General features: G+C 47.6%; 2 protein-coding genes across 8 annotated transcripts; one reads left to right on the top strand and one right to left on the bottom strand.

The window, feature by feature from the left end:
* The first annotated feature begins 4,024 nt into the window (after positions 1-4,024).
* On the top strand, positions 4,025-5,540 carry LOC115334490. Its single transcript, XM_029998650.2, is given in 2 exon segments — positions 4,025-4,267; positions 4,269-5,540. Coding segments are annotated over 2 exon segments (1,515 nt in total).
* Positions 5,541-10,810: 5,270 nt separating this feature from the next.
* On the bottom strand, positions 10,811-24,861 carry LOC115334706 (regucalcin-like). 7 transcript variants are annotated; one of them, XM_029999230.2, is made up of 7 exons: positions 23,444-24,861; positions 17,221-17,404; positions 16,540-16,722; positions 14,899-15,114; positions 13,284-13,415; positions 12,538-12,692; positions 10,811-11,270 (listed from the first exon to the last, which is right to left on the bottom strand). In XM_029999230.2, the coding sequence occupies exons 2-7, from the start codon at positions 17,384-17,386 to the stop codon at positions 11,220-11,222; spliced, it is 903 nt and encodes a 300-aa protein (XP_029855090.1). In that variant the 5' UTR covers positions 17,387-17,404; positions 23,444-24,861; the 3' UTR covers positions 10,811-11,219. The 7 variants fall into 7 exon arrangements, with proteins under 7 accessions (XP_029855090.1, XP_029855092.1, XP_029855089.1 ...); XM_029999232.2 differs by having other exon boundaries at positions 17,221-17,389; XM_029999229.1 differs by having other exon boundaries at positions 22,901-23,511.
* Positions 24,862-25,197: the final 336 nt, after the last annotated feature.

The following is a 25,197-nucleotide window of genomic DNA, read 5'->3' as shown; positions in this document are numbered from 1 at the left end:
TAGGCACAACAGTAAAAGCTGGTGAAGCAAACCTTACATCCCTGTATTTGCCAATTCCAGGCCTGTGACAGCACGTGGGTGCAGCAGCAGTGCCAGCACAGCTGTGATGTTTAACCAGCTTCATTCACATCCTAGCTGCACTTATGAATATTTGGAGACACCCGGTTTAGATTTAATAGGTTTTCTCAAAAATACATCTTTTCAAAAAAGCAAGAAAAGGCAGTCAGGTTGTCCCACAAGGACTAGAAAACACAAGGACCAAAATCTTCCCAGTCGAAAGCCTATTCCCAACACAAAAGCATGCAAGAGAAGTAAGATTTATCCAGCCTGGTATAGGTTAAATATACATTAAACATAGTAAATACTTAGAAAAGCTCATAAAAGGCAGGGTGTACAGACCGATCCCTTACAAGGGAAGCCAGCTCCCATCAGTCACTGCTATCTTGATGACAAGCTGGTTTATGTTCTGTGATCCACGTTGGGGACGTACTCCATCAGCAGGTTACCCTGGGCAGCATCCTCCCTGCCATGCCTCTCACCATGTCGGGCTGACCCACACCAGCCACGTAGTCAGTCACCCAGTAACCAGCTCACAGTGTATCCTCACCAAGGACTGCAGATACCGTATTGTTCCCTACATGGACAAAGGGAATGAACCCAGTCCTAGACCCCCTTCCTTCATGCCTTCATCCTGCTCAAGGCAAAGAGCCTTTGTCTCACTTTGGTTAACGAGGCTGGAGAATAGTCCCACCGTGGTTTTCAATCAACACATTTATTTTTTTTTAGGAAGCAAAATCACAAAACAGCAACTTCTGAAATCTGAAGAGAAGTGAAGTAGTGGACCTTTGGGTAACAGAGAGAAATTAATCTTCAAACCTTTCTTTAGGAAGCCATGCTACGAGAGAGACCCCAAAGCACTCAGACCTTGGAGTCTGAGAGCAGCATGCACAGTGTCTCCCTTTAGAGATGGAAGAAGGAGTGGCTGGAGAATTACAAATCAGTGAGCCTGGCTTGCATGCCTGGGGAAGCTCTAGAAAAAAATTATGAGGGTATTAAGGATTTCTCAAGAGCAAATAGTTTCAAAACAATCTACTTTCCTTTTCTGGAAGAGCAAATAGCCTAGTGGATAGGCAATTTTGCAAATAATTGGGTATTTTTTATTAAATAAATTATCTGCACACACTTCCTACTGTTTTTTTAATTAAAGGTTAGGACACTTGCCTCCAAACATCCTGCCTTCACATTCCTCTCCAGACTGGGTAAACAGGAAATCTTGCATAATTGTCAATGATGTTCCTTATACCAGTTTGGCGTTGACACTGTGCCAAAGGGCATTTAACACCTTTGCTCTTAAGAACCCCCAGCAGCTTAATTACTATTGGAATTACGACTAGGGGAAAAAAAAAACAACTGCCCAGTTGTTGAGCAAACATTAGAATGAGCTGAACAATTTATTTCTCAATCAAGTTGTCTTTGTGCAGCTCTATGAACTCACCTCCTTTCCAGGGCAAGGTAGGAGTGAAGCAGAGCGATGGGCCAAGAGCCTTTATCCTGTTTTACTAATTATCTGGTCAAGTAGTGAAGAAGCAAAGTGCTTGCTAATGACCTAATGTAATCATCTAGACTAAGTGTCTGAAAAGTTGCTAACATGGGTTTTACAGTAGACTTCAGGTAACTGCATTGAAATAATGCACTTTGGAAGATCCTGTTCAATGGCCAAGGGCTTAGTGAATTCAATAGTCCTTAGTGAATAAAGCTCCCCTCTTGGCCCCCCTGGATCTCAAATTTTGTTCTGGACTGTGGCCCAGTTCAATTGGAGGGGCCAAATATACCACCTAACCTTCCCCACAACACATCCCCCTTCGAAATGGGTAGGACATTGTCCTGGGACATGTGGTTTGACCTGCCCTCTGCCTGATCAAAGCTCAGAACCCGATCTCCTGCTTGTCAGCAGGCCAGAAGGCTACCACATACGAGAGTTGGGCATTGTGGGTATTTTAAAAGGAAGAAGTCAACCCAGCATGGTTCTTTCAAAACTGCTATGAGGGCCCCCTGGCCAGGAGAGGGATGCTGGAGAAAATAGCTTATTCTAAGGGCAATCTGCATATAGCCCCATGCAAACTGTGTTGAACACTTCTGCTAACTACAGTTTCTCTGCTCTTCCATGCATAGGTTATTGTGGGAGATTATCCTCATGAGGCATCGAGTACTTACTCCCTGCTCATAGTGTCTGAGGGCTAACGCAAGGCTCTGAATAGCAGTGGTGGAAAGGCAAAATACCTCAGAGAAAGACACTGAAACATCTGCTCTGGTAAATGATGAGTACTATTGACTTCTTTGTAACACCACAAAGTGTCAGAATGAAGGATCTGAAAATGCATTATGTGCTGTGTATCTTTCCAGGCAGTAAAAAGATAGCAAATTCAATGCAAAGGCTAGATTTCACTGGACATCTACAGGTCTCAAGCATTCTCAAATAATGGAAGGATCACAATGGTTCAGTGAATCCAGCATAGTCTTGGGTCGTTATTTAAATAGCCTCTAAAAGTACACCTTGACATTGTGCTTTCTGCAGCACTGTGGTATGATCAGCTCCTGCTCACCGGGAAATGAACTGAGGGTCGTGGAGTTGTAGGAGACAAGGACAGCCTTGTCGGGACCCAGGTCTGCACAAAGCCAGGCAACACTGAGAGATCCCCTCCACAGCACTCTCTGTTTTTACACAGGCTCATCTGTCAGCATTTTCCAAAGTGCATTTCATTACACGCAAGATGCTATTTCTGCCCTGTCTGCAGACCATGCAGTAGAAGCAATGGGAAGAGGTGAGCAGCTTCTCCACTTCCATTGCTCACCCGCTCAGTCTGGCCAGCTTTTGGACAGGACCTGGCTCCTGGCAGGTATGCTGAGCCCTTTCGGGAAAACCCAATGTTAGAGGCTGAATTGTTATCTCGAACCATTTGCCTCAAAGATTGTGAGGTATGAGGGACTGGGCTGTCATCAAGGAACTGTGAACTGCTCATCCAGAGCCCTTTGTCTCCAAGATGGCCGGTTTAAGCGGGACACTCCTCTGTCCATAAGGACGATTACCAGGCCATTGAGGCATTCAGGGGAGGAAACTGGGCTGGAGCTGATAAGATATTGGTTTCTGGTATCGATCACGCGAAGGTCGTGTGTGATGAATGAAACCTGCAGCGCATGACATCATCGAAATATGCCCTATAAAGAACCCCTAGAAACAAGTGGTGAAGGGGGCCTTTTCTTCCTCACCAAAGAATTGAAGATGGAGGACCGACGGGACGCCGCTGGATCCGTGCTGGTGACCTTCCTTGACCGACTGCTGGCCTGAGGACCAACGGGACGCCGCTGGACCCATGCTGGTGACCTTCCTTGACCGACTGCTGGCCTGAGGACCAACGGGACGCCGCTGGATCCGTGCTGGTGACCATCCTTGCAACTCTCACCACCGACTACTTGCCTGAGGACCGACGGGACGCCGCTGGATCCATGGTGGTGACTATCCTTGCAACTCTATCCCGACTGCTTGCTTAATTTCTACCTTTTCTTCCATTCTATCCTATCGCTACCATTTTCCGCTTTTGATACTTTTGATAATAAAAACTCTTTTGACTATACGGCATTTGACCTCGTTTGTGTCTTAATCTCGCTCTTGGGATCATATCGAAACCTTTCCCGACATTGGATCGGGACATTTAAATTGGCGTCACGGACAGGATCCCTTGAGACGAGAGTGCCGTACTGTTTCCCTGCTTTAATACGCGAGACCTCTCAGGAACGTAAGGGGGGCAGGCTTGTGGTGTTTGAAACTTTACGTGCTGCCTTCCTGAGACGACTGCTTCCCCGCTTTTTATAAGGTGTTTGAAACTTTACGTGCTACCTTCCTGAGACGACTGCTTCCCCACTTTAACACGTGAGACCTCTCAGGAACGTAAGGGGGGCAGGCTTGTGGTGTTTGAAACTTTACGTGCTACCTTCCTGAGACGACTGCTTCCCCGCTTTGTATAAGATGGGTGATAGCAAAATTGCCCGTTTGGGGAAAGAAGCTTTGTTTGATTTTTTAGAAAAACATAAAGCGCGACCCTCTGTGCTTGGGATAGACTGGGCTCAGGGAAATTGGTATAATCTGCAGAGCGTTGTTGATCGGATGGTCGCTTTACAGAAAGATGCTAGAGTGCGGTCAGGGAAAGGAAAAGCAATTGTCTGTGCCGTTCTCGGAGCCAGTCTGGCCGCAGCAGTGGAGGATAGGGATTGCCCACCTCACTGCAGAATCTCAAATTATTGAATCCCTCCAAAATCTTGTTCAGTCCCTTATGGGACAAGTGGCGGGATTAAAAGCACAACTTGAAGCAGAAAAGAACCAAGTGAAACATTTGCAAATTGCTCTTAAGGAGCAGCTCCTTGCAGGTACTGTCCGTGAGGAAATTCCTCCAAGATCAGAAATTGGCTACCCCTTTAAGGACCTGCAGGCAGCAAAAGAGAGAGTGGAGAAGTTAGAGCTGCCTTCATTGCGACCTTTAGTCAAAACTGAATATACTTATGATGATGAGCAAGACCAGTCCCCCCAAGTTACAACTAAAGAGGTCCCCTATACTGCCACTGAGTTGGCAAAACTAAAAAAGGAATTTGGCCGAACCCCTGAGGAGTCAGAAACGGAGTATGTGTGGAGAGTATCATTGTCGGGGGGGGACCAGATTCTGTTAAGTGAAAAGGAGGCGGAAGGGTATTGGGGACCGGGAGTGTTTTTAACTACTGGGAATCACCGTGCCCCCTGGTCTTTAACCCAACGAGCAGCCTATTGGGCGGGGGGTTTGAACCCCTTGGAGAGGGGAGATCCCCTCGCGATTACGGGGACTGTTGATCAATTAGTGGAGAGTGTGCAAAAGGCAGCTTGTCTGCAGATGATGTATGATCGAAAATTGGAGCCTAGGCAGGAGTCCCCAGTGATGATGTTGGTGGATCCTGAGCGAATGACTCCCCTTATACGGGGACTCCCTGATTACCTGAAACCAATTGGTATACAATTACAAGGAAAGATACAGGCGATGCCCCAGGGCGAGAGTGTTGGGGCTGCTTCAGGAGGATTCACGCCTGATCAGCACCGCCGCCCCCCAGATAAGAAAATTTGGACTTGGGGAGAAGTGGCCCAGGAATTAATTAATTACGGGCGCAAATATGGTCCTGTTAACCCTCCAGCCACCAAAACAGACTCCAGGGGCTTGAGGCGGACTGAAGTAAAAATAGTTCCGTGCCCTGGGAGTGATAAGAGAACACCCCTTGCTAAACCGCCGGGGGGGAGAGATATCCCGAACAAACGTAATATACTGTGGGCACGGGGATACCAGAAGGGGATCCCGCGTAGCTTAATGGACGGGATGCCAACAGACAAATTGGAAAAATTGGTAACAGCGTGGCCTGATAAACCAGTAAACAGAAAAGTGGATTTTGAGAATACTACCCTGAGCACACCTTCCCTGATTGATTTATCAGAAACAAATGCCACCCAAGAGCCGGCGGGAAACTAGATCCTTCGCCTTCCAGTGGTGAGCGGGGGGGCGAAGGTTGGATGTATATTAGACAGCTCACTGAAAACGGCCAGGGTGATTTACTAATTACAGGCATTGTGGGACCAAGACAAGTCCCAGTCACCTTTTTGGTAGATACCGGAGCTCAGATTTCAGCTATTAAAACCAAAGATGCTGCTAATTGCGGAATTTCACCCTCCAAACAGCGGCTTTTTGTGGCAGATGCATTCGGCATTGTTCAGCCACAGGCATTAGCAATGGTCAGCCTGCGTTTGCCAGGAGAAGATAGTGCCACTACAGTGACAATGGTTGTGGGGGAGTTTCCACTTAACCTTTTAGGACTCGATGTTTTAAAAGGAAAAACCTGGATTGATAACCAAAGCAGACAGTGGTCGTTTGGCTCTCCCACAATAGATATTCGGCTGTTAAAAGCCGCGCCGCTGCTTCCCCCTTCAAAGCTTACAAATGTTAAGCCCTACCCGATACCCTTGGGGGCCAGAGAGGGAATAGCGCCTGTGTTAGAGGACTTAAAGGGACAAGGCATCGTGATTCCAACCCACTCTCCTTTTAACTCCCCGGTGTGGCCAGTGCGAAAACCTAACGGCAAGTGGAGATTAACTGTAGATTATCGCAGACTTAATGCAAATACCGGTCCATTGACAGCTGCGGTACCAAATATTGCTGAGCTTATAGCTACAATCCAAGAACGAGCCCACCCGATTATGGCAACAGTGGATGTTAAAGATATGTTTTTTATGGTCCCCCTGCAAACAGAGGATCAAGACCGCTTTGCATTTACTTGGGAGGGTCAGCAATTTACTTTTACCCGACTCCCACAAGGATACAAGCATTCCCCCACTCTAGCTCATCATGCGTTAGCGCAGGAGCTAGAAGTAATTCAGACAGAGGAAGGGGTCAGTGTTTATCAGTACATTGATGACATTCTTGTAGGTGGGGATGAAACAGAAAAGGTTCGGAAAACTCAAGATAACATAATTTCTCACTTGGAAAGCTTGGGGCTGAAAATTCCACCAGAGAAAATACAAACACCCTCAAGCGAAGTAAAGTTTTTAGGAATTTGGTGGAAGGGAGGGATGACATGTATCCCCCCTGACACCCTTTCCTCTTTGGATCAGATTAAAATGCCAGAGTCAAAAAAGGATTTACAGCACGTACTAGGATTACTTGTGTTTTGGAGGAAACATATCCCTGATTTTTCAATTATTGCAAGACCCCTATATGACTTGTTGCGAAAAGGGGCTCAGTGGGAATGGACCAGGCCCCACGAAGAGGCATTGCAATTGCTAATTTTTGAAGCAACTGCCCATCAAGCCCTTGGTCCTATTCATCCCACAGACCCTGTCCATATTGAATGGGGATTTGCCAAAAGTGAGTTATCAATACATTTATGGCAAAAGGGCCCCAAAGGACCCACTCGACCTATTGGGTTCTATTCTCGCAGTTTTAAGGATGCAGAAAAAAGATATACTGCTTGGAAGAAAGGTTTGTTTGTAGTCAGTTTAGCCTTGAGAGAGGCTGAACGGACTATTCGACAACAGTCTATAGTACTTAGAGGCCCGTTTAAAGTAACCAAGACTGTTTTAGCAGGAACTCCGCCCCCTGACGGGGTGGCTCAGAGAGCCTCTGTACGAAAATGGTATGCCCAGATAAAGCATTATTGTGACATTTTTACTGTGTCTGAGGGGGCAGCAAAGATGTTAACCATTCAAGAGGAAATACGTGAAACTGTTAATTGTTTGTGTAGTTTTGTCGGTGATTGCTTTGTTAATATTCACAGGATGTTCATTATACCACCACAGATGTTGTTTTTGTTAACTATTGTTACCGCCTTTAATATCTGGGGAAACTCCTGTGCCCCTCTTTTCGGCTTGGAGTGGCAAAATAAATTTGTGGCTCTAGGCCAGCAAGTGGCCAACACTTTTAATCTGACTAATTGTTGGGTATGTGGTGGGCCCTTAGGTTTGGAAAGCTGGCCATGGACTGCTGTCCCTATTTCCCCAAAATGGTTAGTGAGTAATTACAGTGAGGTCAAAAATGATTCTTACTGGAGTGAAGACATGCAGCCCTGGACAATACAATACCCAGTCCAAGGTGAATATTGTCTGAACCGAACACAGAAAGATGGTATTCCCGTGGGAAATAGCAAGTGCAACTGGACCTATACTTATGACAACCATTGCCTCACTGATGGTTGTAGACCAATTGATTGTTCAAACCATAGGGCAGCTATATCACTGCCAGAGGGGGGCGACCAGGCATATTGTCGCCTTTTGAGTTCTAGTTCTCCAAATTTTGTGCCTCGCTGGTCTGGATGGGCCTGGGTGAATCAAACAGGACACAGGAAACAGTTTTCCCATTTTTGGTCTTCCACTAATCAGTCTAATAACCTTAATGTTACCTGCTTTTGGCACCATGATTCTGGTGCCTGGAAATGCAGACTCACTGATAAAACATATTCTCATCTCCCTGATGGGACTCAAATTTGGTGGTCAAGTGATAATAAAGACTACTGTAAGGGACATTTGAGTATAGGTCCGGATGGGCTTCCTATCTGCTGGGACACCACAGAGGGGGTGGGAAAAACTGTGGACAGGTTGTTGATGAACGGTCCATCAGATCATCCTCTGGGAGTAGGTAATTCAACATATTTCCAATCACCACAGACACCTACTGGTTTGTTTGAAAATGGTGCACGAGCCTTAAAGGGTCACTATTGGGTGTGTGGCCAACGGGCCTACAAACTGCTACCAACAAATTGGACTGGAGTGTGTTATGTGGGGGGTAATTCACCCTTTGTTTTTCCTGCTCCCAGACGATGAAGGGGATGGACTGGGTGTTAAAGTATATGATGATCTCAATCGATATCGACGATCCATTGATACCTCTATAGCAGGTGGGAGTGGTCAAACCTGGGGCAAAGACAAGTGGACGCCTCAACGTATCATACAACATTATGGACCTGCCACCTGGAACCCCAATGAGTGGGTTAGCGGTGCTCGAGAACCTATCTATAACCTAAATCGCATCATCCGGTTACAAGCTGTCCTAGAGATCATTACTAATGAGACAGCCCGTGCCCTTGATCTATTGGCGGATCAAGCTACACAAATGCGAACAGCAATATTACAACATCGCATGGTTCTCGATTACCTGCTAGCCGAGGAAGGAGGTGTTTGTGGTAAACTAAATGATTCTAACTGTTGTTTAAAAATTGATGACAGCGGGAAAATTGTTAAACAAATTACTGCGGGAATACGAAAGCTGGCCCATGTTCCTGTCCAGACATGGAAAAGCTGGGACATAGATATGTTTTCCTGGCTCCCTGGAGGTCCATGGGTTAAGCGAATCCTATTTTACTTGTTGTGTGGCTTTGCCATGTTATTCTTTTTACCATGTGTCATTCCATGCTTTATACAATTGATTCAACGTGTTGTAACTAATATGCAATTTGTAACTACTATTTCGCCTGACGGTGTTAAACAAATTCGCGCTGTGCACCGAACCACACGGTCGGTAATACAGATTGTATAAAATGCTCTTTTCTGGCTTTTCTATATAGCTATCTTTTCTCAAAACCACCATGGGTCCTGAAACAATCTTTGAGCCACGGGGTGGTGTTAGAGGCTGAATTGTTATCTCGAACCATTTGCCTCAAAGATTGTGAGGTATGAGGGACTGGGCTGTCATCAAGGAACTGTGAACTGCTCATCCAGAGCCCTTTGTCTCCAAGATGGCCGGTTTAAGCGGGACACTCCTCTGTCCATAAGGACGATTACCAGGCCATTGAGGCATTCAGGGGAGGAAACTGGGCTGGAGCTGATAAGATATTGGTTTCTGGTATCGATCACGCGAAGGTCGTGTGTGATGAATGAAACCTGCAGCGCATGACATCATCGAAATATGCCCTATAAAGAACCCCTAGAAACAAGTGGTGAAGGGGGGCCTTTTCTTCCTCACCAAAGAATTGAAGATTGAGGACCAACGGGACGCCGCTGGATCCGTGCTGGTGACCATCCTTGCAACTCGCACCACCGACTGCTGGCCTGAGGACCAACGGGACGCCGCTGGATCCGTGCTGGTGACCATCCTTGCAACTCGCACCACCGACTGCTGGCCTGAGGACCAACGGGACGCCGCTGGATCCGTGCTGGTGACCTTCCTTGACCGACTGCTGGCCTGAGGACCAACGGGACGCCGCTGGATCCGTGCTGGTGACCATCCTTGCAACCCTCACCATCGACTACTTGCCTGAGGACCGACGGGACGCCGCTGGATCCATGGTGGTGACTATCCTTGCAACTCTATCCCGACTGCTTGCTTAATTTCTACCTTTTCTTCCATTCTATCCTATCGCTACCATTTTCCACTTTTGATACTTTTGATAATAAAAATTCTTTTGACTATACGGCATTTGACCTCGTTTGTGTCTTAATCTCGCTCTTGGGATCATATCGAAACCTTTCCCGACATTGGATCGGGACACCCAAATTCAGGAGTCAGCTTTGGTGTGGGAGAAAACCCTGCACATGGGGCAAAGGGAGAAATGTTGATAGGCCAGATTTGCCCTCCCAGAGAAGAAGAGGTGAGGGTAATGCAGCAAGAAACCTGGGCAGATATATACAGCACTGAAGGCAGGGACAAGGACTTCAAACTCAATACTGAGCAATATGGACCACAAAGAGACAGAAGAAAGCTGACAAAAAGTGAGATTACTCTAAGTGGAGAGAGAAGCTGAGGGGGAAGAGAAGAAAAGACAAAGAAAATCTAAAGGGAAAAGGGAAAAAGGAGGAAAATATTTGAAATAGGAGAGGAAGAGCATTATAAGAAGGGGAATAAGAAGGTGAAGCCATGCATGCAATAAGAAGATATGTAAAGCAGAGGGAAGTCCATGTGTATGGGTGTAAATATGACCCCTCGCAGGACGACTCTACCTAGCATCCATTTTTGGTATCACAGGCCATCCTGGTAGCTCACAGCCTGTTTGTACCCTCACTTTGTGTGGTCATTCAGCATTTTCATGGTAATATCTGAATGCTGAAAAAAAAAATCTGTAAGTATATTTTAAATATGGTTGCATAGTTTATTTTCAGCAGAATAAACGGTGTCCTAAAGACAAGACAGAAGAATTCATGACAAAGCAAACGGAAACAGGCTAGCAAGGATGTAAAAATGGAGTCTGGATACTACAAATAGGTCTGATCACCAAGAAAACACCTTGGGGAGAGTCCCACAGCAGAGGAGCAGTCCGGTTCAAGTCACCACTCTTAAAATGTTTATTAAAATCTGCCATATCATTGCTGGTACTTCACTGTAACATGACAAGACAAAGCAGGAGTCAGATTCTGCTTCGGGAACCACACAGACTTGAAAATTCAGAGCTGGTCATCCGAAAGTTCAACAAAACTAAGCTCAAGCTTGAAGAGGTTTATGGAAAGTCACAAAAGCTATCAAGGTGTAACACAGATTAACTTTACCTCTCTAACCTATTGCATCAAGCCACAGGCCCACAGAAGAAGGAATATCTTCCATTCCAAATAAGCATGCTCTCAAATGTGGGTTTAGAAATCCTCCCACCGCTAAATTCTGTAGTTCATTGGACTCGTCCTTGTCAGAGTTACTACAAGATGCAAGCATTTCTTTGTTATTTAGCGTCAATGTTCAAGCAGCATAGAAATTCTGTGGGATCCCTTTCACACCCAGGCCTGTTATCTGTTTAAAAAAATAAAAAATAAAAGAAAGGAAACAGATAAATCTCCAACTGAGTACAATGAAAACATTCAAATGTTGTACAACAAATATCATAGCAACCTAACCCTACGTGGAGGGTCCCCTGCTTCAAGAGGAGCCAAAAAAGAGTCATTACATGGAGTTCTTTAGAACTCTTTAAGATTACGATCTTTAAGATTATCAATCACCACTCAAAAATTTTGCTAATTTAAACATCATCTCTGGCCCTTACATGTAGGCCTTATCTCCGTATTAACCAAACAAGTCATAGTAACTTTTTATGTGCTTTGCCCATGCAAGACAAATGTGAGTTTGGAAAATACCAATTCCTTTCTACAACTGGAGAACTAAGGAACAGAGATGAAAAAGGCAAGGCTCATTTAATTCTCCTGTGGGCTCCTAAACATCGCTGCTTGAAAAATCTATCAGTTCTCAGCCATGAGAAATCTGCTCCAAGCACTGCTTTCAACTAGAAGGTCCCAGATCCCAGACTAGATCTCCATCCCTCCTGGAACATGTCTTCATCCTATTGGCAAACTGATAATACAGGTGGTTTGTTTTTTTTCATTTCCCCTCATTTACAACCCTTCCCTTTCATGCTGTGGTCAACTTTCAGGAATTAAGAACTGCATTTTATTCTCCTGATGTACTTTTTGCTAATGGACTGAAAAATGAAGAGAGAAACAAGTTTCAGACAAAAATGTGGATTATTAGTTTCTCAAAATGTAGCAACCACTTTTAACAGACTAAAAAAATCCCAAAAGTTTTGGGATTGGGAGGCAAAATTTTACCTTGGTGACTTTAAGCATATAATTTTTAAAGGAGCAATCTGTGCTGTAAACATTTAGATTTCCTGCCACAATTAAAAACTGAGAATTAAGGGAGTGAAATTTCCAAAACTGATGAAAATATAGTAAGACGTAGGAGCAAGACCCAATTCCTTACAGTGTATTTTTATTGTATATATTTTATACAGAGCAGATCCAGATCCACTGGCTGCCTTCAGATCCTGACTGGATACCGACTTCAGCTAACCAACATATCAACTATTACTAGCAATTTCTCCAAATCTTCTTTGCAAATGCATGAGCAGCCGTGCAAAAACAGCTGTGCCCGGCCAGGGGACAAGCAACACATCTGGACCAGCACGTCAGGTGAGCAGGATGAGCGAGGGCAGCCGGGGGCATCTCACTCTCAGAGCGCGAGGCTTGGCAGGTCTGATGTATGGAAAGAAAGAAAATCTGCTCACCTTGAAAATCTCTCCTGCATGAGGTTCCTTGGCTAAGGTGGTCTCGTCCAGTCCATCGTATGCAGAAGTCACGTACATTTCTGAGTAGTCTTTTCCACCAAAGCAGCACGAGGTGATCCTCGGAGTAGGCAGCCTCACAGTTTGGATTCTTTTTCCTGGGAAAAATGTGCAATTGTTTCCTAATGTCCATTTTCTAGAAAGCATGTAAATATGAATGTACTATTAGTGCACATGGCACAGATGTGGCATTTACTCAGAAGGCATCTCCCCTTCACACAAAGGCCATATCCTAAAGGACAGTTTGTGGGGAAATCAAATTCTTTCATCTCCCTCATCTCTAACTATTTTTCGGCCTCTCCCCTATATCTGCAAAGCTTCATTTCCTTTTTTCAAAATGAAGCAATACAGTATGTGAAGCCAGGAAGGGCAGAGACACCTGGCCTGGGATGGCTGTCATTCCCTAACAGCATTTCCCAGTTAAACATTTCAACGCTGACAATTTTTTTCTTTTTTAATTGCAGGTTTATATTTCTTGCATTTTTTTTTTTTTTTTTTTAGTGGCATTATTAAGAAGTGGGTGTGCTGTATCAGAAGCCTGCGGGAGCAGGGTTACCCAACATCGGGAGGCAGCACGGGCTCTCCATGTGCTCAGGGCCTGGACCAGTGATGCTCAAGGCACCTTCAAACCATTCCTCCCGGCTGCCTTTCCTCTCACGTTCATGGCACGTAGGTGGTGGAGGCCTTACCTGTCTCTGGGTCTATACGAATGACTCTCCCACCATCAATACAGGCCACCCAGAGCTTCCCTTCTGCGTCTATGCACATCCCGTCGGGCATTTGCTCCTCCTTTTCTAGATGGTACAAAAGCTTGGGGCAGGCTGCAGGGAGAGTTACGAAACCAGTGTTACGTGGGCTGCTACCAGTTCCATATCAGATCCCAGTCTAACATCTGCTACGCTCTTGCAAACAGATAAGTTCATTTTCTGTGAGAAAGACGTGCTGCAAAATGTGTATCATGTGCTAAAAGCCTAGCTTAGCCTGGCAGAAACAAGCCCCCAGTAGAGCCATTGCAGTTTGGGATTGTACTGAATTAGGGCTCCTGTTATTTTACCAAGGGAAGAGAACAAAATGCCCCTGTCCCTCTTGTTAACCCACTAGCTGCCTGTCATACCACGACCCCTGCAAGTGCAATAACTTTTCCTGGACTTTCATTGCTCATGGCAGCCTGGATGCCTTTTTATGAGCAATATCACATAAATAATGACTTGGGTTTAAATGTTGGTGATAAGCAATCTCTGCTAGCTAAAGATCAAGAACTTTACTTTTTAATGGCCAACGAAGCTACCGGTTTTGGTTAAGCCTGGACACCAACCACTAGCGGTCTAGGCTGCAGTGCAGATGGGTTGGTGGGCACACGCGTGGTCCATGGAGCAGTGCCCACGGGCAGCGGTCTGCCTACTCTGACCCAGCGCCTTATGGTCATTACTCCACCCAAAAATAGAGAGTCACCAGCATAAAGCCGAGGCTATGAAGCTCAAACTCATTATGGTTTTGTATTGGGGGGGGGCATAGTTGCATTAAATCTTCTTTAGAAATCTTATATCCTAAAATCTGTAGAACAGATTTTCTCAGCAAAATGAAATCTAAGTGAATGTAATTATTTTGTACAATTTTCACCCATGATTACACAAAGTCCACACTCATTAGAGTACAAAGGCAGTTCAGCCCATTTAAATTCCCATGCAGTGTAACAGGTCGATACAGCACAAAAATATTTCACAGAGTTTTGAAATGAAGTTACATCCATTTTGCTTGTACTTAAATTTTCCTTTTGCAGATATAAAAAAACATGTTTGTCCAGAAAATGAATTTAAGTTAAATTTGCCAAACATCTGAAGGCAATTTTAATTTCAGAATTGGGAAACCTTAGTCACAATGATAACTTGATTCTTTAAATACATTCCTGTGATATACATGCATGCATACTCTGCGTTTGTATTTATGGAGCTAGTACAATCAAAGCATTCCAGTAGATGGCACTCAAGAATAAATAGCATCCTATAAGGTAATTCTCACTCTGCAGTATAAAATTATAAATGGCTTCTTCCCTGCAACTCCTAGAACGGGTCTAAATATGAGCCACCTATCCAGATGAAAGTAAGTTGAAGGATTGTCAAAAGTTTGTTCACCAAATGCACCTGGCGTGTAAATAAATTTGAAAAAAATCACAGTCAGCTTGCTGACAAGCTGTAACCCGAAGATGAGATCTGTCAAATAAATCACTGCATCTTACAGGCCCAGGTCTTGTTGCAGAAAGAGTAATAGCGCTACTTGTCAACGAATTTAGAAAAGCACGTGTACCAATCTTTCCAGTGTGCACATCATAGCTGAAGGCGTGCACAGCATATGCCAGGCTGTCGATGTGGAAGAAGGTCCTGTGGTCCAGGGACCAATCCAGACCATTGGAGATGTCCACCTGGTCTAACTGTTTTATTACTGAACGGTCAGGGAAAAGGGTATAGAGAGCGCCTTGCCGCCTCGCTCGGACCCCCGGTGCCGTCTCTTCAGCCATCGTACCTGAAATGGAAATGGGAGCGCCAGTTAGAAAGTAGAAGCTTGTTCCCCACGCTTGATCAAAAACCTCCTCTGTTACTAAGAGGTCCCAGGGAGAAAGGGACTAACCAGGTGCCATCAGATTGGTGAGGAGGAAAAGGAGCAGGTCAGGAGTAGCTGCCTCCCGCAGAGGTGATCCTGGCCAAGGAAAGAACGAGTTTCTGCATTGCCATGAGGTTTAAGTCGCAGACACCAAAGATCCAAAGGAGCACCACAACATGCCAGGGGCTGAGGTTTTGCTCACAGCAAAAGCTGAGATGCAGGAAACCATCCTGTGCTCTTTTTGTTGTTGCTCTTTGTAGGCTACTTTCATCATTTAAATGGGCTCTGACCTTAAAATACAGGTGCTGTAAATCATGGTTATCTCAGAATCAAGTGGAGAATACCACAATAGTGAGATTTTTTTCTCACAGTGTTATGCTTGTTATTTAGTTTCTGATTCTCGCTTCTCCAGAAAGGAGAGAGCTCTGCAGTGACGGGACAGGAAGCACTTGAGGGGGGCATTTACACCTTCTTTTTACTGTGACAGACTGTCTCTGTTGGCCTCCCCTTTTAGAAGACCTCATGAGCTTGCTGTCTAACACTTGGCCAAAAACCCTGTTGAAAGCATTGATCCACCGCACTCAGCTAGGAACGGGTGTGCGAAGCAGGCTTTTCTCTCTTATTCTTGCTCTTAACTCTAGTGACATGTCAGACCTCAAGCATAACCATGAGTCAAATGAAATTCCTGATTTTTGGCAAATTTGAAATAAGAAGAAAAGGCTGGCTGGCAAAACAAATACAGAGCTATTTTCACTCCCATCAGTCGCGCTCTCTGCTTCCAGCATGGATTCCTGTGCTTGGCTCATCATTTATATGGGAGGAGAAAAAGCACAAGGGGGTCCTGGCTGCATTGCAACTGGTGGCAAAAGTCCCTCTTGCCTTCAGGAGGCTGAGGATCTCTCCCCACATCCCTGTTTCCCATGGGCTAACTGGGGGAGGCTGTACATGAAGGGTGCAAGCCGCAGCTCATCTTCTGCTCTAGGAGCTGCATCCTCCTCTACACCTCCAGAAATCTTCCCACCTGCGTGAGCCCTTCACCACCTTTCCACATCCCGTGGAGGCAGACATTTGAAAAACACCATCCACCAAGCAGAAGGGGAGCCCTCCTGCCAGACAGCCCTTGTCAACAGCCCCTGTCCTCATTTAGGTCAGAGGATGCAGGGTCCCTTCTCCTCCTCCCTCCGGCAGTAACCGAGCAGAGCGTTCACAAGGCAGCTCACGCTCGCGACGGTGGTTTTTGCGGGGAACTCAACAGAGGAATCGAGAACATGGAATAAAATGCACTATATAAAATACACTGTAATTAGTTCCTCTTTGCTCTGGGGGAAATTTCTGCCAGGAACTTACCAGCAAAAAACCTCCCCTTTGGATCCACTTTCCCGTCATTGAACCTGTTGTTGGGTTTATTCTGCTCAAGCTCGAGGATGGTGGTGACCGCCTGGGTGTCCCAGTCCAGAAAGGCAAACCTGGTCCCCAGGGCGATGACATAGCCCCCGCACTGCCGCAGTGCCACCGAGCCGACGCGGGCATCTGTGGGTGAGAGGGAGTGGGAGATGGCGGGCGGCTCTGGGGATCGGTCAGCCCTACCCCTCCCCACCTCACCGAGGGCATCTGGGCTTGACTGGGACATCCCCGACCCAGGAAAGGCTGAGCTGATGCTAAGATCCTTCTCCTGGGATCGTTAGCACATCTCGCTGGCTCTGTGTTCCCCAGATCTTTCCACCTTCTGGGCAGACACAGCCATTAGGACTGTACCTTCTCCTCTGCAGGTCCCAAATGAAACATGCCTCCCCATTTGGGCTTAGCGAGGAAGGACAACACGTGCGTGGCCCTCCCCACCTGAGCACGGTCCCCTCTGCTTGGCCGGCTCGGGCCACACCGTGCTCAGCAACACGTTGTGGGAGGAGAGGGCGTGTGGCCCCATGGAAAGTGAGGGAGACCACCACGGTGCGGAACTCCTCCGGGGAGGGGCGGGCAGGGGCGGACAGAGAAGACTCCCAGGATGAAGCAGTGAGTACGGGCTCTTACCCACAGACACGCTCTGCACCTCGTTGGTGAGTGGGCTCCAGCGGCAAACTTTCTGTGAGTTAATGTCTACATAGACGAGTGCGCTCTCCCTTTCTTCCCAGACCGGGCACTCTCCCATCCTGTTCTTCTCCTTCACGACGGATTCGATTTTGATGGAGGAGGACATGGTCTGAGAAGAAGAGAGCTGATAACGGATTTAATGAAAAGCTCTCATTGTGTGGATTTTTCATGCCTACAACGCTTAAAAGCGGAATTTGTAAATGGCAAAGACCTCCAAATCCCACATGACAGAGTAATTTAGGAGTTTCCTGTGACATTTCCATGGCCTCATGGCTGGAACTGAGCTCGAGGCACCAAGGCTTCTCCTTAGCAAACCTTCCCTAGGCGAGAGACTTTTCAACCAGAGCTGCTGCTGGGGCACCTGCCTCCAGGCAAGGCAGTGCTGCGGACACGGCCCTGGGCCAGGAGCAAGCTGCCGGCGGGGTATCGGTGATCCCAAGGGTCCCCCAGACCACGGGGAGGGACCGGTGGGCAGCAGCAGCGACGAGTCAGAAGCCTTTTTGTGGAAAAACAAGACTCTGCCTTATTAACGCAGATGCATTGACTTGCTCCATAGGAAGGCATATACGCACCCACAACACCGACTGCAGTTTGCCACCGAGGCCGCTGCAGACCGAGTGCCTGCTCCCACACAGCCGGCGTGAATATGCAAACACCAGGGAAGGCTCCTGCCTTTGAAATCCTGCTGCTTTGTTTTCCCTCCAAGCGTTTCATCTTCGTCAGCCCCCTCGCCGCCCTAGCCACGGCTCCAACCCCTGCCGCAGACTCCGAATTCCACCCCGTGCCAGGCTGCGGGGTCTAATTACCCCAGTCGCTGCTTCGGGGGCAAAGCGGCCTAACGAAGCTTCCATGCCGGGCGCCTGCTCCTGCCAGGGGTTGCTCATGCCCGGGCTGCCACGTCCCCCCGTCCCCGTCGCAGCAGGGTCGCCACGGGGACACCAGCCACCACCCGAGCACGGGGCGCCCGGTCCCTCGCCTTCGAGCTCAGAGCCCCTTGATGCCCCCCAAAACAGGCAGCTCGGCCCCTGGGCCTGCCCTGCCGCGGCGTGGGATGTGAGCAACGGCCTCCGCCGTTCGGCTCTCACAAAAGCAGGGGGCCTGCCGGCTAATGGAGACGGGGACGCTGCTGCACCTCCCGCCTCGGCACAAATTTATCCACAGGTCGGAGAGAGATTTCCTGGGAGGCAGCCAGTCCCTGACTTAACACTATTCCTACGGATTACTGTCTTCAAGCAGGCATTGTTTCCTAGCAGGTGAGCCGGTGATAAGGTTTACAGATAATTAATTGGCATTAATGCGCTTCAAAGTACATGGGAAGAGCCAGTAATCACTGTGAGTGGAAACGCCAGCGCTGGGGACCAGGGATCTTCTCCGCTCCCCAGCCCCAGGCACCCGTGACGAGGAGTCATGCAGCCAAGGTAAGGTCCAAACAACCCATTTATCAAATATATCCTTCTCCCTGCCAAGAGAAATGGCCACAAGAGGCCGGGCAGCGACCTGCTCCATGCAGGCAAACAGCATCAGCCTAAAGCGTAAATGAGGATACACAGCAAGATACCAGTAAAACCGCCTAAAACCTGTTAAGCCATGCTCCAGCTGGAGGAGTGAGCTTCTCTTGGGTTAAAGTTTTGTGTCATGTGGCTGCCGTATTTGGGACCCAAGGCTTGGAGACACAACACTGACCTTATTGTATCATGGTCTGGAAAACACAGAGCTGCTCTCGCCCCCATGGGAAAATGGGGTTCGGCAGCAGCCCGGCATCCACGCGGCTCCCACAGAGGCAGAATGTCCAGACCTGCAGCGGCTGCTGTGTATTTGCCTCATCAGTTGTTTCATTGACCCAGCTGAGCCTTATTAAACCTTCCTCATCCCACCAGCCCCAGTTTCATTTACTGTCCCTTCCCCAGCTTCTGCAGCGACAAAACAGGGGCCTGGCAGATAAGCCCTGGTAAAATACCGATTCACAGACCCATCCCGCATGCCACCACGCCATTGCCAGCCGTGTCACAAGGCGCAGGCAGAGGAGAAACCAACCTGCCTGCACCAGCTGCCTGCTTACCCCTCTCCCGCTCTCCCCCCGATGCCGCGGAGACCTGCCCTGTCCCACAGAGCCTCACCGCCTGTCCGCCTTCCCCAGCTGCGCGTCCAGCCTCAGCGTCAATCCTGTCCACCGAAGAAATAGCTCCCATGTGTCCCTCCAGCTGTGGGGGGGGTTTCCAAACAGCTGAATGTTTTGGCTCAAATTTCCCCCGTTTTTAAGAAGAGGGCAACCAGAAGGGAAGATTTGTGCCTTGCTGGCTGAGGTTTCACTAATTTTTACGAGCAGCTGAAAATGGAGGCTTTTAACAGGAAGGGTTGTCCAACGCTAAGAGGCAGCACTGCCCTCCAAAGGAGTCCCCACAAGCCGGCAGGGATGCAGCCCCTGGTCCCCCCATGCCCTGAGGTCCACCTCCTGCCTCACCCTCCCTGCCGTCACCCCATGGAGCTACGCAGCTGCAGCGTTTCACAGAATACAGCATCTCAGAGGGAAAAATGAGGAAATGACCCCAAAAAGCCTTGTTCAAAACATCCCGGCTTCATCACTCCCCAGGCGTTCTGCCACCTGGCACCTTTTTGTGCGGCACTTTGCACCCTGCTTGGCACGGCACCGACCCATCAGGGATGAGCGTGCAGGGAATAAAAGAGCAATGCCAAGCAGAAAGCACCAAATCCTGCCATATTCTCCCCAGACAAAATCCCTGCGGATAAAAACATCACATTCACCCTGCTTATATCCTCTCTGCAACATTTTGTTGGCGTTCTAGACTCTTGGACTCGTGCCTAAACCCCTTACGGAGACTAAGGGGCTGACAGGCGTCACTGAAACGTTTTCCAAGTTAAACTGTTTAAAGTTACCAGAATTTGAAGACCATAAGAAAAATTTCCTGTTAGGAATGAAAAACTAATGTAAAAACATCCAGTCTGCTCTAAAAACTAAAACCTCTTTCTGCTAGCTATTTGAAAACAGCCTTTCTAATCCTCAGACCACATCCCTTTTCAAATGATCTGGACAAAAATTGATCATTTCAGTACCTCTAAGATACAGGTAAAATACAAATGAATGACTGGCCTTTAAACGGTTTCTTTGCTGTTTCTCTCACTCTCTCCCCCATGCAAGCACACATAATTTCATTTTTAATTTCAAGCTGAAGCTTTGAATAAGCAGGCAGACAGCTAAAGCTTTTAATGTGCGTACAATGAAACAACCGTCTGTGTAAACCAAGGAATTTTAAGAACCCTTTTCCCTCTGTCAAACAACTGAATATTTATAGCAAGCTGGAGGACACCTATGTGAAACTCTGCAGTTCATCACATCAACACACCTGCTGAGGAAAATATTGCAAGACCTGGGTTGGTGTCTCTTTTCCAGCGCTGGTCCAATGAAACCGGCTGCTGTTTTCGGCGACGATTAAAATGGTTGCAATAGTTGATGTTATCTGCACTGAGCAGGTAACCTTTTACATTTTGTTTTCAGTCAGCAGTCACATGAATGATGAGGCATGGACTAAAGCCCTTCTGAATGGTCTGCTTCGCAGTGCCAGCAGCAGAACATGTGATAGGGAAAAATCCTTGCTCAGTATTTTTCTCATGTCATGAGAGCAGGAGAGGGAAACTGAGATGTTGCACCATTCGGTTCCCCCAAGGGCTAGCCCAGTCTTCCCAAATTTGGGGGCAAATGAATGTCTCGAGTGATAAAAAAGGGAGGTTAATGAAAGATGCAGGGGAAGGTTTTGTAGTACAAGTCCTTTTGAATGATAAGGAAAAACATTTTCTTGTGATTAAGGCATATTAGCATCACTAAGACTTCCCAGCTGTGCCACAATCTTCTCATGTGCCAAGTCACCCGCCTCGCAGGGCTCCTCACCTCAAATATGCAAAGCCTGATCCCCACCTCGGTGGAGACTTGCAAGCTGCTGCCCGCAGCATGCCCAGGGAGCCTCGGTGACTGCCACGGACGCTGCAGGATGGCAATATCTTGCTTGGCTTTTAAGACTTTTATTTTTTTCCCTTCTTTGGCATTTGCCATTTTTTTGTCTGTGGGAGGTGCAGGTGGAAGATGCCGAGTGCCTTCTCCCACGCAGCCCCGCTCAGCAGAGGTAGGAGACGGCGGGTCCCCCAAGGTGGGGACAAGGCCAGGCTTGCCGCGGGGACAGAGTCCAAGCCGGGCAGCGAGCCGGGGCCACCACCAGCCTTTTGGTGACAAGGAACCTCCGCGGGTCCTGCCTGCTGCGGCGATGGGGGGAGGCAGGAGGCAGGTTGCTGCTGGCGGTCACTGCCCCCACCACGTTCAGCGAGGGCGGAAGGCACCTGGGAGGAATTGGCCCCAAACCAGCATGCAAGAGCAATGCATTTCTTTACTCGTGCAAGACTTTAATGAGCGTTTTAATTTGATGTTCAAATGATTCACAGGATGAACATTTTTCCCAGATAAGCAAATAGCCAAGATAGACCTAGCATTATCCTGTCATAGTCACCATCGATCCAAATTTGGAGATTAAGAAATTACAGCCCTAAGACAGAGACAAATCCAAACACTTCTAGCGAAAAAGCCAGTAATATTTCCAAGTTAAACTCCTACCAGGGTGGCTGCATTACAAGCAAAGTGGTTGTGGGCACCTTGAGGACCCTTCACAGCCTTCCTTGGCCTCCCAGCCCGAGCCATCGGCTCCATCTAATTTCAGCGTGAACCCTCTGTCTCTGCTTGCTCTCACAACATTTTTCACATTACTCTCCACTTTCCTTCTTTTAACCTAAATGATAACTTTGAAGGGAGGTTCATGTAGAACAATAGGCATCTCTTTTTCACAGCATTTTCAGCTGGAAGACATATTCAAAAGGAAAATTCTGGTTTACAATAATTTTAACTGCTTTAATTTAAAAAGAAAAGCAACTGGTTCTCAGCTGCAGGAAAAAAAAGGCATCTTTTTTCCTGCAAAGTATTTCCCACAGCATTTTTTCTAAAGGAATTTTGATGGAGAAAAACCACATTTCCCATTCAGCTCTTTTCTTCTGGTGACTTGACTGAATTCCCCACCACCGGCTGTGGCAAAGTAAAATCAAGTCATGCAGAGGGATGAAGCATTCACCTCACCACAACTGAAAAAAAAAAAAAGCATATGCTGCTTTCCTGGCAAGCAGCTTGGATGCCAGATCAGCAGCACTAGGCAGGACAGCAGCCACGAACGCACTACCAGAGCACGTCTCTCTCGTTTACTCGGGTGGCTGCAATTGCTCTGGGGATGCCCCCACCGCATTTTGCACCATCTCTTACACCAGCACAAGTATCACATCTCCCACCTTCGGCACGCCATTTCAACGTCCCCCATGTCTACCTTTCCAGAGGTCAGTCACTTTAGGAGGAGACACCTCTCAAAGGCTTTGCGGATGCTGTTGACGAATGGTGCAACCCCGCAGTAGCAGGTGCATGTATTTGTTGCTAGCCAGCCAGCTATTCTTTTAATTATTACCACAATGTAAAGAGCCCACCCCTGCCATGCACTTCATTTGTTTCTAACATTGCTGGGTTGCAAAGCAGAAGTTTATAGTAAAGTTGGCCAAAGGCGGCCACGTGCTGCTGTACCTCTGGCTGACGTCCCACCACAGCGTCTCCTTCTGGGTTGCCTTCCTCTCTCCTTTCCCACTGCTTTGGTCTCCTCTGATGCAACTCCTACCACTTCTTTTTATAGTCCCTAGTTTTTATCGACAGAGTGTAGTTGGGAGAGTGTATCAAGGCATTAGTGTACCGCATATATTAATGTGGTATTTAAATAATTGTATTTGTCTTCTGTTACCTACAGGCATGTGCTCAGACAATAGGTCCAAGTTTGTTACTGCAGCTTTGCAAATATTTAGTAAATCCGTCGTTCCCCTCTTTTTTTTTCACAACTCCCCAAATTATATTTGTGTCGCGCTTATTCCCCTTGAGGGTCCACCCCAGCTTTCGTTACTCTAGAAACTCGACTTTGCATATAATTTGATTGTCCCAATCTCTTACAGTCATTGTTCACCTAGACAGTAATCTTCTGTGGCTGTCTCCCTCTTGGAGACGACAACAGGCATAGTTAAGAGTTAATGAAGACACAGTTATTAAAAACCCCAGACAGACACAGGTGTAGCTACTCACCCCAGCAATATCCCACTCGACAGCGTTATCCAAAAGTGAAGCCAAGGCTTATCTTCTCGTGGCTTCGCCCTTTGGTAGGAAGGGCCTGGTCCCTCCCCAGTGCTCAAAATGGGAAGAACCGGAGCTCCCCGGGCAGTCAGTGCCGCCTGCTTTTATTTCAGCAGAGCTATTTTGCCAGCAAAGGATTACTTGAGTTTTCTCCAGCTTGGTTGGGAATAAATACGCTTCACCTATGACTATAGATTTTGGTCACGAGGCTGAAGAAACCCTTCGGGGCACAGCAGCTGCTCCTCCTGATACAGCCTTTCCTGTCACTGGGTTCTTGCTCAACCCTAATTGAAATCAGTGCAAGTCTTTGATCAAAGAGGTGAGCGCCATTAATAAGCGAGGGATTAAACAAAAGTCAGGAAGCCTTCCTAATTGAGGGAACAGGCAACCGCTCAGCTCTGGTTTGCTGGATCCGGTGCTCTGTCATGGGACTCGAGTCAAGATACGCTGGCAGCGCCTGTTTGGGCTCCTCGGGGCTGGGACGCGGGAAGCAGCGACGGCCTCTGCACCGGAGGCTGTGGCGAGGCGCGCTCCCAGGGCATTTCGGTAACGTCAAAAATACAACTCTCCTGGCAGAGTTGGCTCTTCCTGCTCATGTGATGCCAGTGAAACCAGTGTAGCAAAGCCCAGCAGGTGATCTTGCAGAAGGGGGAGGTGGCATTTATTTGCAAAATGTCTGTAGAAGCTTATTTTACCTGCTCCTGCTCCCACGCTCCCAAGCACAGAGACACGCACGCATCGGACTTCTGCCCAGGGCAGATGAGGGGCTCCAGCAGCCACGTCCTCCCTATGTCTCCTGGGTGCCTCCTGGCCTGTGGTGACAAACTAATCTTTGACCAGAGCTTTCATGCCTGCACAAGCCTGTTGCTGCTACCTTTCTAGTGCAGCAAGAACAACAAAAAATGATCAGCAGGTGCCCTGTGTTGTGCTGGCAATCACCCTACTGCCATTGCGGTGGGGTGAGGGTAAGCACAGGTACAAAACCTCATGGGGCAACCTCTGCAACATGATAGCGATGGTAGAGGGAGGGGAGCTTATTTATGTTTATGCCTACTTATCTTCTGCTGCATCTCTAAATGTCCATTAGCGATCAACCACAGCAGCCCTACAGCATGGTTCCTGAGCTGCAAGTTAGCACCAGGTTCATGACTTCAGTGAGATCAGAGCCCTAAATTTGCCACATTCACCTTCTCCCTCAACTCATAAACTTTCCCTCTACTGTGCTGGGATTACCTCGTAGCACATAAAGTAAACGAAGGATGGTGGGCACTCAAAAAGAACAAGCCCCAGCTTCCTTCACCACCTCATGCTCATCTTCTGCCCTGAAGCAGGGCTGCTTAAAACCTTCTATTTTTCCAGCTGCCAAGACATGCCCCCACATGCTTTAAAGAGGGAAAATGCTGACTTGCACAAAGTCACCTTTGAACCCTTGGTTCAAAGCAGCACTGAGGCTTCGGTGTGACCCAGGGGCTAGCAGCTGAGTCGCCCACTGCACACTCAGGGGGCATAGCAGACACAAGCAGATCCAGCAGAGAGAAACTAACCCCAACAGGCTTGCAGAGACACACTGGAAAACCATGATGTACCAATTCTTGGAGCTACCTGCAGAGAAAACACACAGCCACAGGCTCTCTTGGCAGTCGGTGGGTTACCCTCACACAGCAGAACAGGGACGGGGACCTGCAGGTGGAGGTGCACAAGCACAG

This window comes from Aquila chrysaetos, chromosome 23 (assembly GCF_900496995.4).
Source record: "Aquila chrysaetos chrysaetos chromosome 23, bAquChr1.4, whole genome shotgun sequence".
NCBI classification, from domain to species: Eukaryota; Metazoa; Chordata; class Aves; order Accipitriformes; family Accipitridae; genus Aquila; species Aquila chrysaetos.
This window is presented reverse-complemented; position numbering and strand designations above follow the sequence as displayed.